General features: G+C 25.0%; 1 protein-coding gene across 3 annotated transcripts in view; it reads right to left on the reverse strand.

The window, feature by feature from the left end:
• Positions 1 to 887: 887 nt before the first annotated feature.
• The window catches only part of LOC126894741 (uncharacterized), a 44,361-nt gene continuing 31,744 nt past the window's right edge, over positions 888 to 13,504 (reverse strand). For 2 of the 3 annotated variants that reach the window (XM_050665965.1, XM_050665967.1), the window contains 5 exons: positions 10,245 to 10,510; positions 5,709 to 5,854; positions 5,016 to 5,107; positions 2,320 to 2,512; positions 895 to 1,767 (listed from right to left, as the gene is read on the reverse strand). In XM_050665965.1, coding sequence (XP_050521922.1) covers positions 1,535 to 1,767; positions 2,320 to 2,512; positions 5,016 to 5,107; positions 5,709 to 5,854; positions 10,245 to 10,510 — 930 coding nt within the window. In that variant the 3' untranslated portion in view covers positions 895 to 1,534. Of the gene's footprint in view, positions 1,768 to 2,319; positions 2,513 to 5,015; positions 5,108 to 5,708; positions 5,855 to 10,244; positions 10,511 to 13,504 lie in introns of all 3 variants that reach the window. The other variant, XM_050665966.1, reaches the window with a different exon arrangement.

Raw genomic sequence — 13,504 nt, forward strand, 5'->3', positions numbered from 1 at the left:
AAATAACTACAAGAACATATTTATTTAAACACACACGTCACTGACCCAAATAAGTAATAAAATATAGTTTGTCATATAAAAATTTACTTGATGCATTTATAAAATATTACATTTTTGCAAAGTTAAGAAGTGAATTATATATTTTTTAAGTTCAAATTAAAGTTTTTGTAAGTACTTTCAATACATAAAAAAGTTTTTTTCGAAATAATGTATAAAATATATTTTGTACAAAGAAATTGTTACATAATTCTTGAGACATGTGTTCAAATTTCGTTTATCATTCATACTATAATAGATTATATCACTAGGCTTTACCGGTTCAGTTTTAAAATATCTTGCTTATATTAAATTTAACATTTTATTAATTATATTAATGAATAATTTCCTTTTGTTGAAAAATATGAAAACCTCGTTAGTTTTTAATTTTGTTTATACAGTGTCTTTGATTTAACAGACAACGCTTAATTAATCACTAAAAAAAAATAAATGAAATGTCATTTTTTTCTTAAATTTTAAATTTCAATTTTTTTAGCTCAAATAATATATGATGGATTGATAACGATTTTAAGACAAGTACTCATTGAGTTACAAGTATTTTAATACATAGAGTGAGCATCGAATGCGTGCACAGTATAAATACATAAGTGGAAGCTGCACTCGCCCACACTATATAATACTTTATGTAATAAAATTCTAGTAACTCAGTAATTGCGTCCTAAAATTGTTATCAACCCTTACATTTTTTTGTAAGAAAAGTGCTAAAAAAAGCTATTTATTAGTTCTAATAAGAAAGAACAATTTATCACATGATTAATTGTAAATAATAAACTTTGAATGTAGTAAGTAGACAATAATTATTAAAAAAAAATGTTAACGAGATATGATAATTGAATCAAAAGTTTTAAGCATTGTCAATTATACTCGAGACAACCTGCATAATTTATTGAAGTTTTAAAGCTAAACAAACTTGCGATAAAACTTAAAAATTACTTTTATTTCTTTTTTCAAACCTAGTGATGTTAAAAATACACGAAAGTCATTGTATGTAGCTAAATAAATGATATGTGTTAATTATATTCAAAAGTCTCGATTACAAATCTAACTTATGTTTTCATCGTCTATTATTATTGGCAACCTCGATTAAAGATATCGCGTGGTTTAGCATATAATATTAAAGTGATCACCTTATATAGTCATAATTTAAGTTATATATTTTATGCTATGCTTTAAGGAAAAAATCTGATATCCGAAAGCTATAGATTTCCTCTAGTCAAGCTTGTTGATTGGTTTTGTTAAAATCATTTAACTCTGTTTATTTATAAAATATATTTTATTATGTTTTAAAAAACTGTTAAAATATTATTTTAAAGAGGATTTATTTTCTCAACTGATAAAAAAATTATCCTTATGTACAAACAAAATTCTTATTTATTTAAGATATGCAATATGTTGTCATGATATTTAGGTACATAAAAAAACACAATAAATTAAATTACAATTAATTTTGGTCCATAAAAAAATGTTTTCAGTCAAATTAAATACTAAATAAATTCTCACTGGATTTTACACCTCTAAGAGCAGCCAAAAAATTCTTATACAGCCTTGTAACACTGTATTTTTTTCTTTTACTATTATACATTCTTTCTCTGAGCGGGTTTAGTTTGATTTGGGCTAAAATACCAACTAACAGCTTATCTACATTGTGATCAATACCGCCTGACGTTTCAATAAATTTGCAATTCCAACTGAACGCCAAACTTCGACCAACTAAAAAAGTAGAAAATCTTATTTGTACAGTTTTTTTTTTAATTCAGTTGAAAATTCATAAAAAATAATTTTTAACAAAAATATGCGATAAAGTATACCCTCAACTTATTTTTTAAAGTTATTATTTTTAAATGAATTAACCAACCATTTCTCTTTATTCAATGAATGAATTTAAAAATAACAATAACTCTGCAAGGTTGACCTGTAATGATTCGACGTAGAATTTTTTGAACAAAAAAAAAGTTATAAAATAATTAACTATCTCTATAAAAGTTAAATTTACTAACTTGTGAATTTGAATGTTTTTTTTTTAAATTAATTGTAAATAAGTTTATTTGACTTTATTTAAGTTTATTGTTTATGTGATGTATATAAAGATATTATGTAGTTCTAGTTTATGTGAGAAAATAATTTACATATGGGATAGAGTGACGGGAAACGAATTAAATTTTAATCCATTTTTACTAACGAATGGATTATTAAGGCTACGAATTGGTATTAGAGATATGATTTATCAACGTAAAAAGTAATTATGTTCTATGAAAGAGTTACCATTAGTCTGAATTCTTCGTGTCCTTTCTAAATCGGATTTGTTTCCGACCAAAATTACTCCTTTTGTGTGAATGTATTCTCCTTTCCATAAAAACAGCAACATTTGTTCGGCAATATCAAAGCTTCTCTCATCTACTATAGAATACATTACTATAAACACATTTGGATTGTAAGTAGAGCACAGAGTTTCAATCTGAAACAGTAAGTACATAAAGGCCGATATTGTAATGATAGTATTGTGATATGTGATTCGGGAATCATTAAATTAAATTTTATCGTGTGTACAGTATAGTTGTTATACAGTTCTCTTAAGATGTTGTTGACTTAGAAGTGATAGTCGGTGAGGATATGTTTATTTATAGCTCTTCTCAGCGTACAACACTTAATGAACAAGAAAAAATACAGAACTACAATTATCAACAGATATATATTATCATATATATTAAAAAGTATTTTATTAAGTAAATGAAAGAATAACAACATATACTAAAATATATGCGAATGAAAGTTTTTTTCTGTATCAAAAACAAGGAAAGTAGTTGTCGAAAAAAGTAAGTTAGCCTTTAAGTAAAGGCTAACTAAGTTAGGCACTTTTTTTATTATTATCTCAGAAAAGCTTTAAAATTTTACACGTTTTCCTATTCTTCTCGGTATTTAATATAACTGTAAAGAATTACGAGTTAAAGTTCTATTGAATACAATATTCAATGGCGGTATGATAAAAATAGTGAATAGCAATAAAAGAGAGAGAGAATAAATAGGACTTAAATGTTCATCTCAACTTTTCAAGCTTAAGACATTATGAAAAAGAAAATGAAAAATGTGAATGTGATGTGAAAAGAAATAGAAGTTATTTTGATGGTTGATAATTTGAGAGTATACTTAAACCAAGATGGTTTTGAAATGTTATGAGGGATAAGATTGAAGCACAATGATTACTTATGTAAATTAATATACAAATATAAAGTTGGATTAAAGGAAGGAGAACATATTTAAGTGCTTGAATGTTATTAATATGACACGAGTACGGCTTCTGATATTTTGTTGATCATACAAAATAACATTAAGGACAAAGAGGAACTACATATAACAAATATATAAATCGATAACTACTTATTTTTGTCTAGCTCATTAAATACCAATTATATCATACTTGACGAGGAAGCGCATTAACTCATATTTACTTTAAGAAGGATATTTTATCGAATACTAGAGATAATTTTAATTAAAGAATATAAAATGAATGTATAATATATGGTTTATAGATTAGTTTAGATGATATAACATTTATATGTAAATACATGTAAGCAAAGTTATTCAACATATTTAATATGTAGTAATTTTACTAAATAGCTTCGCTTTGTCAAAATATGAATAATTTTGTTGTTTTATAGTTTATACAGTTTTGTTATGGTGCAATAAGTGTCTTATAGATAATTTTACAAATATTAGGTTGAAATATTTTTTTTAAATAATTAAACAATCTTTATTTTATTATTATAATAGAATAAGGAAAAAACGCTTTTCTGGGAAAATTACTTAGCGTTCTCCAATTTTCAAAATTTTTTTTCAATGATCGTTATTGGGTCACATGACTTTGGAAAATTATTGACGAATGTCTAAAAATTTTTGCGTTTGTCAGCGAGTGTCTTAAAATTTTCACCAAACACACCGAAAGAGTTTATGTATTAAATATACAGAACTTTTCTATAAATTTCTTTTAAATAAGTTTATAATTCAAAATTGTTTTAATATATTTATTGATATATATTTGTTTGAACTTATGCATTATCATCAACTTACTGTCCAAAATCACTTTGATTTTTAGCAAATAATTTTCTGTAGCATGTTTACTAAACTAAAAAAAATTAAATACCCTCTTAAAATGATTTCTGAATACGCCCCTGGTAAATATCTTAGTAAAAAAAAAATCAACCTTATACTCAATATATTTTACTATATTCTCTTCTTGAATTTTACTGATTTTAATCATTAAATTTTTAATATATTTTTGTTACACTGACTCTGATGTAATATTTTTTTTGCAAAACACTTATCACGCCCAACGCACTTCTACCAAAATCAGTGGCCTACTTATAAGGACTGCCCAATGAGGATTTACATCAAAGTCATGTGAGGCTTGTAAGGTTTAGGGTCTGGGACGAAGCCTTAGCTAAGGGGAGCCTAATTTATATATAATTTAACGATTTCAATACGTCAAATTTACCAATATATTTCTATTTAAGAGTTATTGAACTCTTTAAGAAAAAAATATTTTTACGTTATACACGATAACTTTGAATGACGTTATAAATAAAACAATATAATCCTCTTTCACCGTATTAATTTCTAAACCTACATTTCGAAACAATTTAATGATTTTTTAAATAATAAATAGTTATAAGTTATTTTATATGATTTTATTAGTGCTATAAATAATGTTCTAAGTTTATACAGAGTTCTTTTAGAATTGATAATAAAACTTAGTACAGTAATCTTTAGTTAATGAAAATTCTATTGTATTAAGTTTCGTAATAAATATCTCTAATTATAAACTTTAATGACTATGTACTAATGAGTGTATTAATATACTGGACAAATTTAAACAGACCAACTGTTTTGCTATAAAACATAATGGCATACATATAAACTATTTGTAGTAAGTAATAATAGTAAGTAATAAAATTGTAACTTACCGACATTTCTTTGTAAGGTATGTCAATAATAGTTAATTCAGCCTCTTGCCCGTTTATCATTACTCTTATGGTCCTACAGGCACAATCTTCATCTGAGATATGAAAAAATTATTAATGAGTTTATACATAACACATGTATAATACATATTTCAGAATGTTAACACTCTTTGTTCTCTAATTATGAGTATTAATAAATTAAAATAGTATTTTATGATAAAATGCTACGTTGTTCAAATCAAAATTCCTACTTTTATATTTGAGTTTTAGAAATTTTAAAAGAATAGTAATATGTTTAATAGCATTTATACACAAAAAAAAATAAACGATTATACATTGAATTTTGTAGCAAAATTCAATGTAATTAAATCATATCAAAATAAATACATAAAAATAGATTATTCGATATTTGACTTCATAAAGCAATTATTTTTTTATAATTAGTATGTACACAAAATCACATTCCATAATACTGTACTATTGAAAAACATTCATTGAAATAAAAACAAATCATTTTTACGTTTAAAGTAAATACATTAATAATTAAAAAATTCAAATATCATTAAATTGTGCGTGTAGAATAGAATTAAAAAAAAAGCCTGGGATCACTGTTCTTAATTAATCATTTTTAGGAAAAATTACAATGGTTTAGCTGAATTTTAACTAGAATCATATATTAAAATATATTAAGCATACCAATTGATGTGTCGTACACACATATGTATTCAGATGTAGAGAACTGGACGGATATGGTAGTTTTACCAACACCAGGTGCACCGAGCAACGCAACTTTGTATGATTCAACAGTATCATTTGCTTTGAATTTACTAATTAGTGCAGTGCTATAATAATAAAAACACATTTTCAAGTTTTTACAATATTTTTATATTTTATTCAAAAGTTCTCAGCCAATTAAAATTATAATATATAAGTTGCTAATTATACTATTGGGTAAGCTAGAGGTTTGCTAAAATATACATTCTTAGAATTATTCTCATATAAGTACGTGATAATTTAGTCACTAAAATCCATCCAACCCAACGACAAAGAATAAAAAAACCCAGCACAGGGGGGTCGCGGCACAGTGGTGACGTGGTATAGATGGATCAAGTATAATGATATCTGACAGTGATTAAAATCACTATAAAAAAAAAACGCTTCGATGCAAATCTTTAGATAGTGTTTAATTTTAAAAAATTGGTGGATTATTCCAAAAGCTACATGATCTGCTAGTTCATTATTAATATCCTAATTAAGATAAAGTATGTAGAATGAAAAAGGGATTATTAAAAAATATTATTTCTCATAAAAAAATAATGTTGATCCATACACTTTTCAATATGTCATAGCATTATAAAGTCAAAAATGTAAAAAATAAAATCGAGAATTTTCACACAATAATAGNGTAAAACATAAAATCGAGAATTTTCACACAATAATAGCATTCGGTAGCCATTTTCACCGTGAAGATAAAATAAAGTCCGAAATTTTTTTTTCGCATAATAAAGTAAATTACATTAGCTTTAATTTAAGATATATATAAAAGTGTCAGACCTTCAGGAACATTTTCAAAAGTTAAGTTGAAAAAGTTAATTTTTTGTGAAAAAGTTGTCATATTAAATCATTCCCTGTGGGCAGGTTAAGGGTTAAATTTATGAAAAAAATATACCAAATGAAAGGTAATGCATATTATATAGATGCAATATTATGCATCTATATAAAAAAGAATTATATTGATTTGGTTATTTTTGAAAAAGTTATGGCACTTTTAAGTAAAAAAAATTGAAAAAATTTCGAAAATTAGCGATTTTTAAATTTGTAATTTTTTTGGAGGTTTCCCCCATTTACGGGGAACGAGGGAATTTTTTTCGATTTTTGAGGGTAATGTCTTCGACTAGATACGATTTGTGATCTTTTGACGTATCATTGAAAGAAATCGGTTCGGTGAGAGCTGAGAAAAAGTGGTAACAGACACAAAAAAAAAAAAAAAAAAAAAAAAAAAAAAACACATCTTAGTAAAACCAATACCTTCTCAGCTTCGTATCGAAGCTAAAAGAATTTTTAAGGTTTTCAATATTTTAAAACACTCAAGATTTAGAGTAAAATCATTAAACTCGATGATATCACGCATGTATTTAATTGTATAACTTTATGTTCGTTGTGAACTTCACTTGTAATTACAAGTGGTAAGAATAAAAAAGAAATTTTTCTGTACTAACAAAAAAATTCATATATATTTTAAGATTATTTATGATCTACTCAGTCAGAAAAACCATACTTCTAGATCAATCAATTTTTATTCGATAGTACTACTCTATTTTTAGGACAGTTCGGATATCTGTCAGAAATATTTTATTTATATGATCAAAATTTTGAAAATAATATATATTTATGTAAAATATTATTAAATATTTAGGGAGTTTATTAAAAACTTCTTTGGACATAATTTTAGACATTTAGGACCTTCTAGGCTCGAGATATTAGCCTTAAAAGTCCCAAAATAGCTTTTTTTAGCATGTTAAAATTAACAATTTTTATTGTTTTTAGTAACTTTTCTAGAAATAATTTTTTTTTCATTAATAAACGTAATAAAAAATTTGCAATTAAAAAAAAAATATGAATAATATGATTAATAGAAAACTGAATCCAGTAACATAGTTCTACTTCTTTTTTTTGGCTTTGACCATTTAAGACCATACTTCTCAACAAACATACTGTCATGTAATTCTATCTTTTAATATTTTCTTCCACTGAATATATGATTTCATAATTTCTACATCTATCCTAATACAATCTTACCATCATAATTGTGGTCTTCTAAGTGATTTTTTCTCTACTATTTTTCCTTAATAACTTTTTTTACCACTGAAACCTGTTTCCTTCAGCTTGTCCTGATCAAACTACATCCTCTTCTTCTTGATGTCTTTCGTTATAGTTTGAAGCTGGAATAGAGATTGTAGTTCATTATTGTGTCTAAAAATCTTTTCAAGTCCATATAAAAATTATTCGCTTATTGTTGTCTCATTGATATTTCTGCTATTTGTTTTAATGGATATTATAACCCAATAATGACATTTATGTCATTCACTTATAATCAACTCTAGGTATTTGAATTGGTCTACCCTTTTAAATCTGTACTCATAAACTTCCATGATTTTTTTCTATTTTCTATTTCATTGATTCCTATTTTTGTGTCTGACTATAATGTACTCTGATATTTCTTCATTAGTCCTAAGTTCTACTTTCCTAGCAGTCTTTATATTAGTAAGTGATTTTCCAATTTTTATTATCATCTCTCTATTTCTTGCTAATAGAGGGATATAATCTGCATAAATCAGGATATTAATTGTCGATCGACTAAACAATCTCCTTCACATTAATTAATTTTTCTATCTTTCTCGAGCACTAAGTTAAGTATCAATAATATAGGGGAAACCTTGTCTTAAACCTATCGCCACTTTCACTAATTACGATATAATATTTTCTAGCTTTTCTCTAATTGTTGTTCTACTTATAATTGCCTCTACAAGGGTAAATAGCATGTTTGACTTTTTTAATGAAAATATGTATATATACACATTTATTTTGAATTTTCAAATTTTTGAAGGATTATACTAATTAAAAAAAATTGATCTATTTAGTCTAAAACTTCTTGGGTCTTCCCCTAGGATTCCTTCGTGTTACATAGTAATAATTGTAAGTCCGGGTCTCAAACTTAGGTACATAAGATAAAGGACGGGTACGGTAAGGAGTCGGAAATATATCCGTATACGAAAGTGTCGAGATACGAACAGAATGATAATAATGTGACCGTCAGTTACATACTTAACCCAAGTTGTGGTGGATTTCGTGCTCTCTGTGTTGTAAAAGGATATGTAGCCAACCACTGGTTGTTGTTTCGATAGGTCTGATGAAAAGAAAGAGAGAGACTTGAGTGAATGCCCATTTAATGGTACCGCATCTTGTTATTTTAAAAAAAGAACTTATAAAATAATAAAACAATGATTTTTATACTATTTTAAATTAAAATAATTAATAATATTTTCTTATATATAATAAATTATTTTATAAGGCAAAATTAATGTAATTTTTATTTATTACAAATATACATGCATGTATAAATAAATAAACTTGTATATAATATATCTTTAAATTAATATTAAGTTGATTCATAAATTTATAATTAGTTTATTAACACATCTATGCATATATAAGTTATTAAAAAAATGTCTAGTAAAACCTGTTACTCTAACAAATTTTAGGACTATTGAACAATTATTTCATTACAATAAAATTAAATAGCATAAAATAAAAATAGGCTAAAAAAACTATTTTTGTCTTATGAAGGTGAATAAATCAAGCCTATCAGTTCCTAAATATCTGAAATTGTGCCTAAGAGAGTTTTTAAAGACCTTTCATAATATTTCACATGAGTATACATTAATTTTCAAAATTTTAATCAAAGTATGAAAACAAAATTTTCTGTCTGACATTCGAACTATTCTCTAAATTTAGTAGTTCTCCCAAATAGGAACGGATTCGATTTGAGATAAGTAAATAATCCTTAAATATATATGGATATATTTTTTAGCTTAGAAAAACTTTTTTTCTTTCTAGCTACTTGTATAATAGGATTCGAGACTATTTCAAATATGATAAAATTATTCTTACGCAACGAAAGGATGTATTTACTTAACATATGATATACAATAACACCGAAGTATTTTCCTGTGTTGCCATTTGACATTTTTTATGACAGATTATGAGTTTAGTTTTTTTTTGGGTAGTTCAAACATTTATAATATTACACTCGTTTAAATAAAATAAACATAAAGGTAAAATTATTTAAATTATTATTTCTTCGAAATATTATTAATAAAGAATTTTATTAAATAATTAACGTTTCTATTTACTAGATTGTTTTATAAACCATTAACTTATTTAAGTTTAAGGTAGATAAATTTATAGTATCCAAAATATAATTAGAATTATTTTTAGTCTTCAAATTATTTTTAAATCGCAAAAAAAAAAAAAGATGATCAGTTATAGCATTGATGAAATTATAATAAATGAGATTTAGAAAATGTATTGTAGCTAAAATATCAATTTTTGAAAGCGATTTATTTAAATTAATATTTGGCGTACACGCAGGGCATAAAATAAGGTTCGATTGATATTTTTTAAGGGCATCATTAAATTTACCATCCTTATACTATTAACTAAATATCATACCTAGGTTTGCGAAATCTTGAAAATTCTGTACAAACAGTGTGAGCTGCAGCTGCAATATTTTGATGTAAAGGGGAACTAGAAACCGAAGCCGGACTGCTGTCTCGTTTTGAAATTGTTAAGTGTTGAGAAGAAGTGGTAGCTGTCGGTGGTGCGTATCGTACAAAATCACCCAAGTTACATACTCCACTAGCTGTAATTGAGAAACTTCGTAATCGATACTCTTCTAATACAGGTCCATCTGGTCTAGGTACATGACCAAAACTAGGCTATAAATAAATATATGTATTACATTATAATTTATTTTAAAGATAGAATTTTTTTAGTAACTATGTTGGACAAAAATTTTGTTGTTTTGTAAAGTTACACTTAATGATTTTCACGCATCATATGATTTGAAAATATTTGTTATTTAGTAAAATTTTTATTAAAAAAACCGAGTACATTGGGGACGTGGCATAGTTGGGTCAAGTATAATGATATCTGACAGTGATTAAAATCACTATCATAAAAAACTATTCAAAGCAAATCTGTAGATAGTGTTTAATTTTAAAAATTGGTGGATTATTTTAAAAGCTATATGATCTCATATTTCCTTATTTATATCTTGATAACAAGTTTTATGATTTATAAATGTAATATATGAAAGTAAGTATGTCAAATGAAAGAGGTATACAAATAGTAGTTATCATAAAAAATTATAATGATCCATACATTTTTCAAAAAGTTAGAGCGTTCTTCTTTTTCCTTGCCTTAATTCCAATTACTTGGGATCGGAAAAATACGCTTAAGTTTTGTTTAGGACTACTCATACTTTTTGACAAATTTTTTTTTTTTTTCATAATAAAGTATATTACGTAAGTTTTAATTTAAAGTATATATAAAAGCGTCAGTTTTTCCGGAACATTTTCAAAGTTAATTTGAAATAGTTGTCATTTTAAATCTTCCTCTGTGGGCAGGTAAAATGTCAGATTTATAAAAAATATATACCAAATGATAGTTAGACTTCATGCATCTATAAAAATAAAAATTATATTGATTTGATAATTTTTAAAAAAGTTTTGGCAGTTTTAATTAAAACAAATTGAAAAAATGTTGAAAATTAACGATTTTTAAATTTGTAATTTTTTTGGAGATTTCCCCCATTTACGGGGAACGAGGGGAATTTTATCAATTTTTAAGGGCAATGTCTTCGACTAGATACGATTTGTGATCTTTTGACGTATCGTTGAAAGAAATCGGTCCAATGAGAGCTGTAAAAAAGTGGTAACAGACACAAAAAAAAAACACATCATGGTAAAATTAATACCTTCTCAGCTTCGCATTGAAGCTAAAAAATCAATACATTTTACTAAGAATGATTTTTTAATTACATTCATAGTCACTTATACTAAATAAAATTGTAATAGCAGGAAAATTTAGAATATTATGATGAGATAATTTAAAAAATATGTATAATAACAAACTTGCGCTTACCAGGTGATTAAGGAGTTCAAAGAATAAGAGTAACCGAAAGTGAAAAATTTGCATTTTAAGTCAAAATGCCACCGTAATATCGTACCAAAATTATGATATAATGACTTTCAAATAAACTGAAATTAATCAACTTTAAATTTTTAAGGCGGGCAATTTGCTTTGCATAAGAGTAGCTAAATAGATCGGTACACAGGGTTGTAATAAATGTAAATAATTTTTTTTAAATAATGTGTCGCCTCTTTTACAAGGAAAATCCGAAATTTATATTTCAAAATAATAATATTAAATAGATTTGAGCCTCAATATTAAAATTTTAAAGCTTTAAAATTAATCTTAGTCATGATTTATGTCTTATAAAATTAGAATACGTCTATTATAATACGTTTTACATTTTACATTTAATTTTGTTAAGTGCACTATTATAACAACTATTTATTTATTTACATTTAAGAGAAAGTTTATATTAATACTGAATATAGTTAATTACCTTGAGATTTATTTAGTTAATTTAGTTAATTAACGTTACGTTTTTATAGTTGAATTTTAATTAGAATCGTTTCAACTGTATTACATTTTAGAATCAATCGGTCTATTTGAAAAATGGTAGTGATTTTTTATTTATAATGTTTAAGATAAAATTTTGGCATTTATTAAAAAAATTTACTATATTTAGCAAGATTAATACGCTAAATTAAATTTTTTAATAAATAATGACATAAAACTTTACATGGAATTTCTATAAAATAATATTTTCATTATTAAATTTTTAATTGTATCCTGACTTGTAGCTGCAGATGTTTTGTATACATTGATATATATATATATATATATATTGAATATTAAAATTCAGTAATTTAGTTTTTATCCAACAATGAAAATCAAAAAGGTCAGTCGATCTTATTTCTAATTGACTCTTTAACTACTCAATCGATATTAAAAAAAATATAAAGTTAGAATAAACTTTAATTTACTATAGAGTTATTTTTTCCTATATAGTTTAATTTATAAACAAATTTTTAGTTCTACCTTGTTCTCTTGATCTTTAAAATTAATCATCAAAATTTTTTTAAAAGGCAACACAAATCAAACTGCCCTACATAATCGAAAATAATCTAATTTTTAACATAACAATTTTGAATCGGTATTTTGAAAGTTATTACCTTTTTAAAATATAGACTAGGAGAGAAGTACGGGAGTAGGTTGAATTCCCTATATTCCGTCATAATATATTTAAGGAATATTTTGATTCGTAGAAAAATACTCTTACATTAGCTTATTTTGGTAGAATAGTTTTTGATTGAACATCATAATTGTTGTTATTACTTATATTTTTTTTATAATTATTAAAATGTCTAAAATAATCATTGTAAATCAAATTACTTTAGTAGTTCCAGAATTTTGAAAATTGTAGTATACATATTTCTGACATTTCTCTTAAATTTTTTATTAAAAAATTTTTTATTAAATTTGTAATGGATTATTAGCTTCGATGCGAAGCTGAGAAGGTATTTATTCTACTATGATGTGTTTTTTTTATTTATTAATTTTTTTTTTTTTTTTGTCTGTTACCACTTTTTCTCAGCTCTCACCAAACCGATGTCTTTCAACAATACGTCAAAAAATCACAAATCGTATCTAGTCGAAGACATTACCCATGTATTCCGTAAATGGGGGAAACCTCCAAAAAAATTACAAATTTAAAAATCTCTAATTTTCGAAATTTTTTCAATTTGTTTTAATTAACACTGCCCTAAATTTTATAAAAATTATCAAATCAATATAATTTA

Source organism: Daktulosphaira vitifoliae, unplaced genomic scaffold, assembly GCF_025091365.1.
Source record: "Daktulosphaira vitifoliae isolate Bord-2020 unplaced genomic scaffold, ASM2509136v1 Scaffold_1, whole genome shotgun sequence".
In the NCBI taxonomy this organism is placed as follows: Eukaryota; Metazoa; Arthropoda; class Insecta; order Hemiptera; family Phylloxeridae; genus Daktulosphaira; species Daktulosphaira vitifoliae.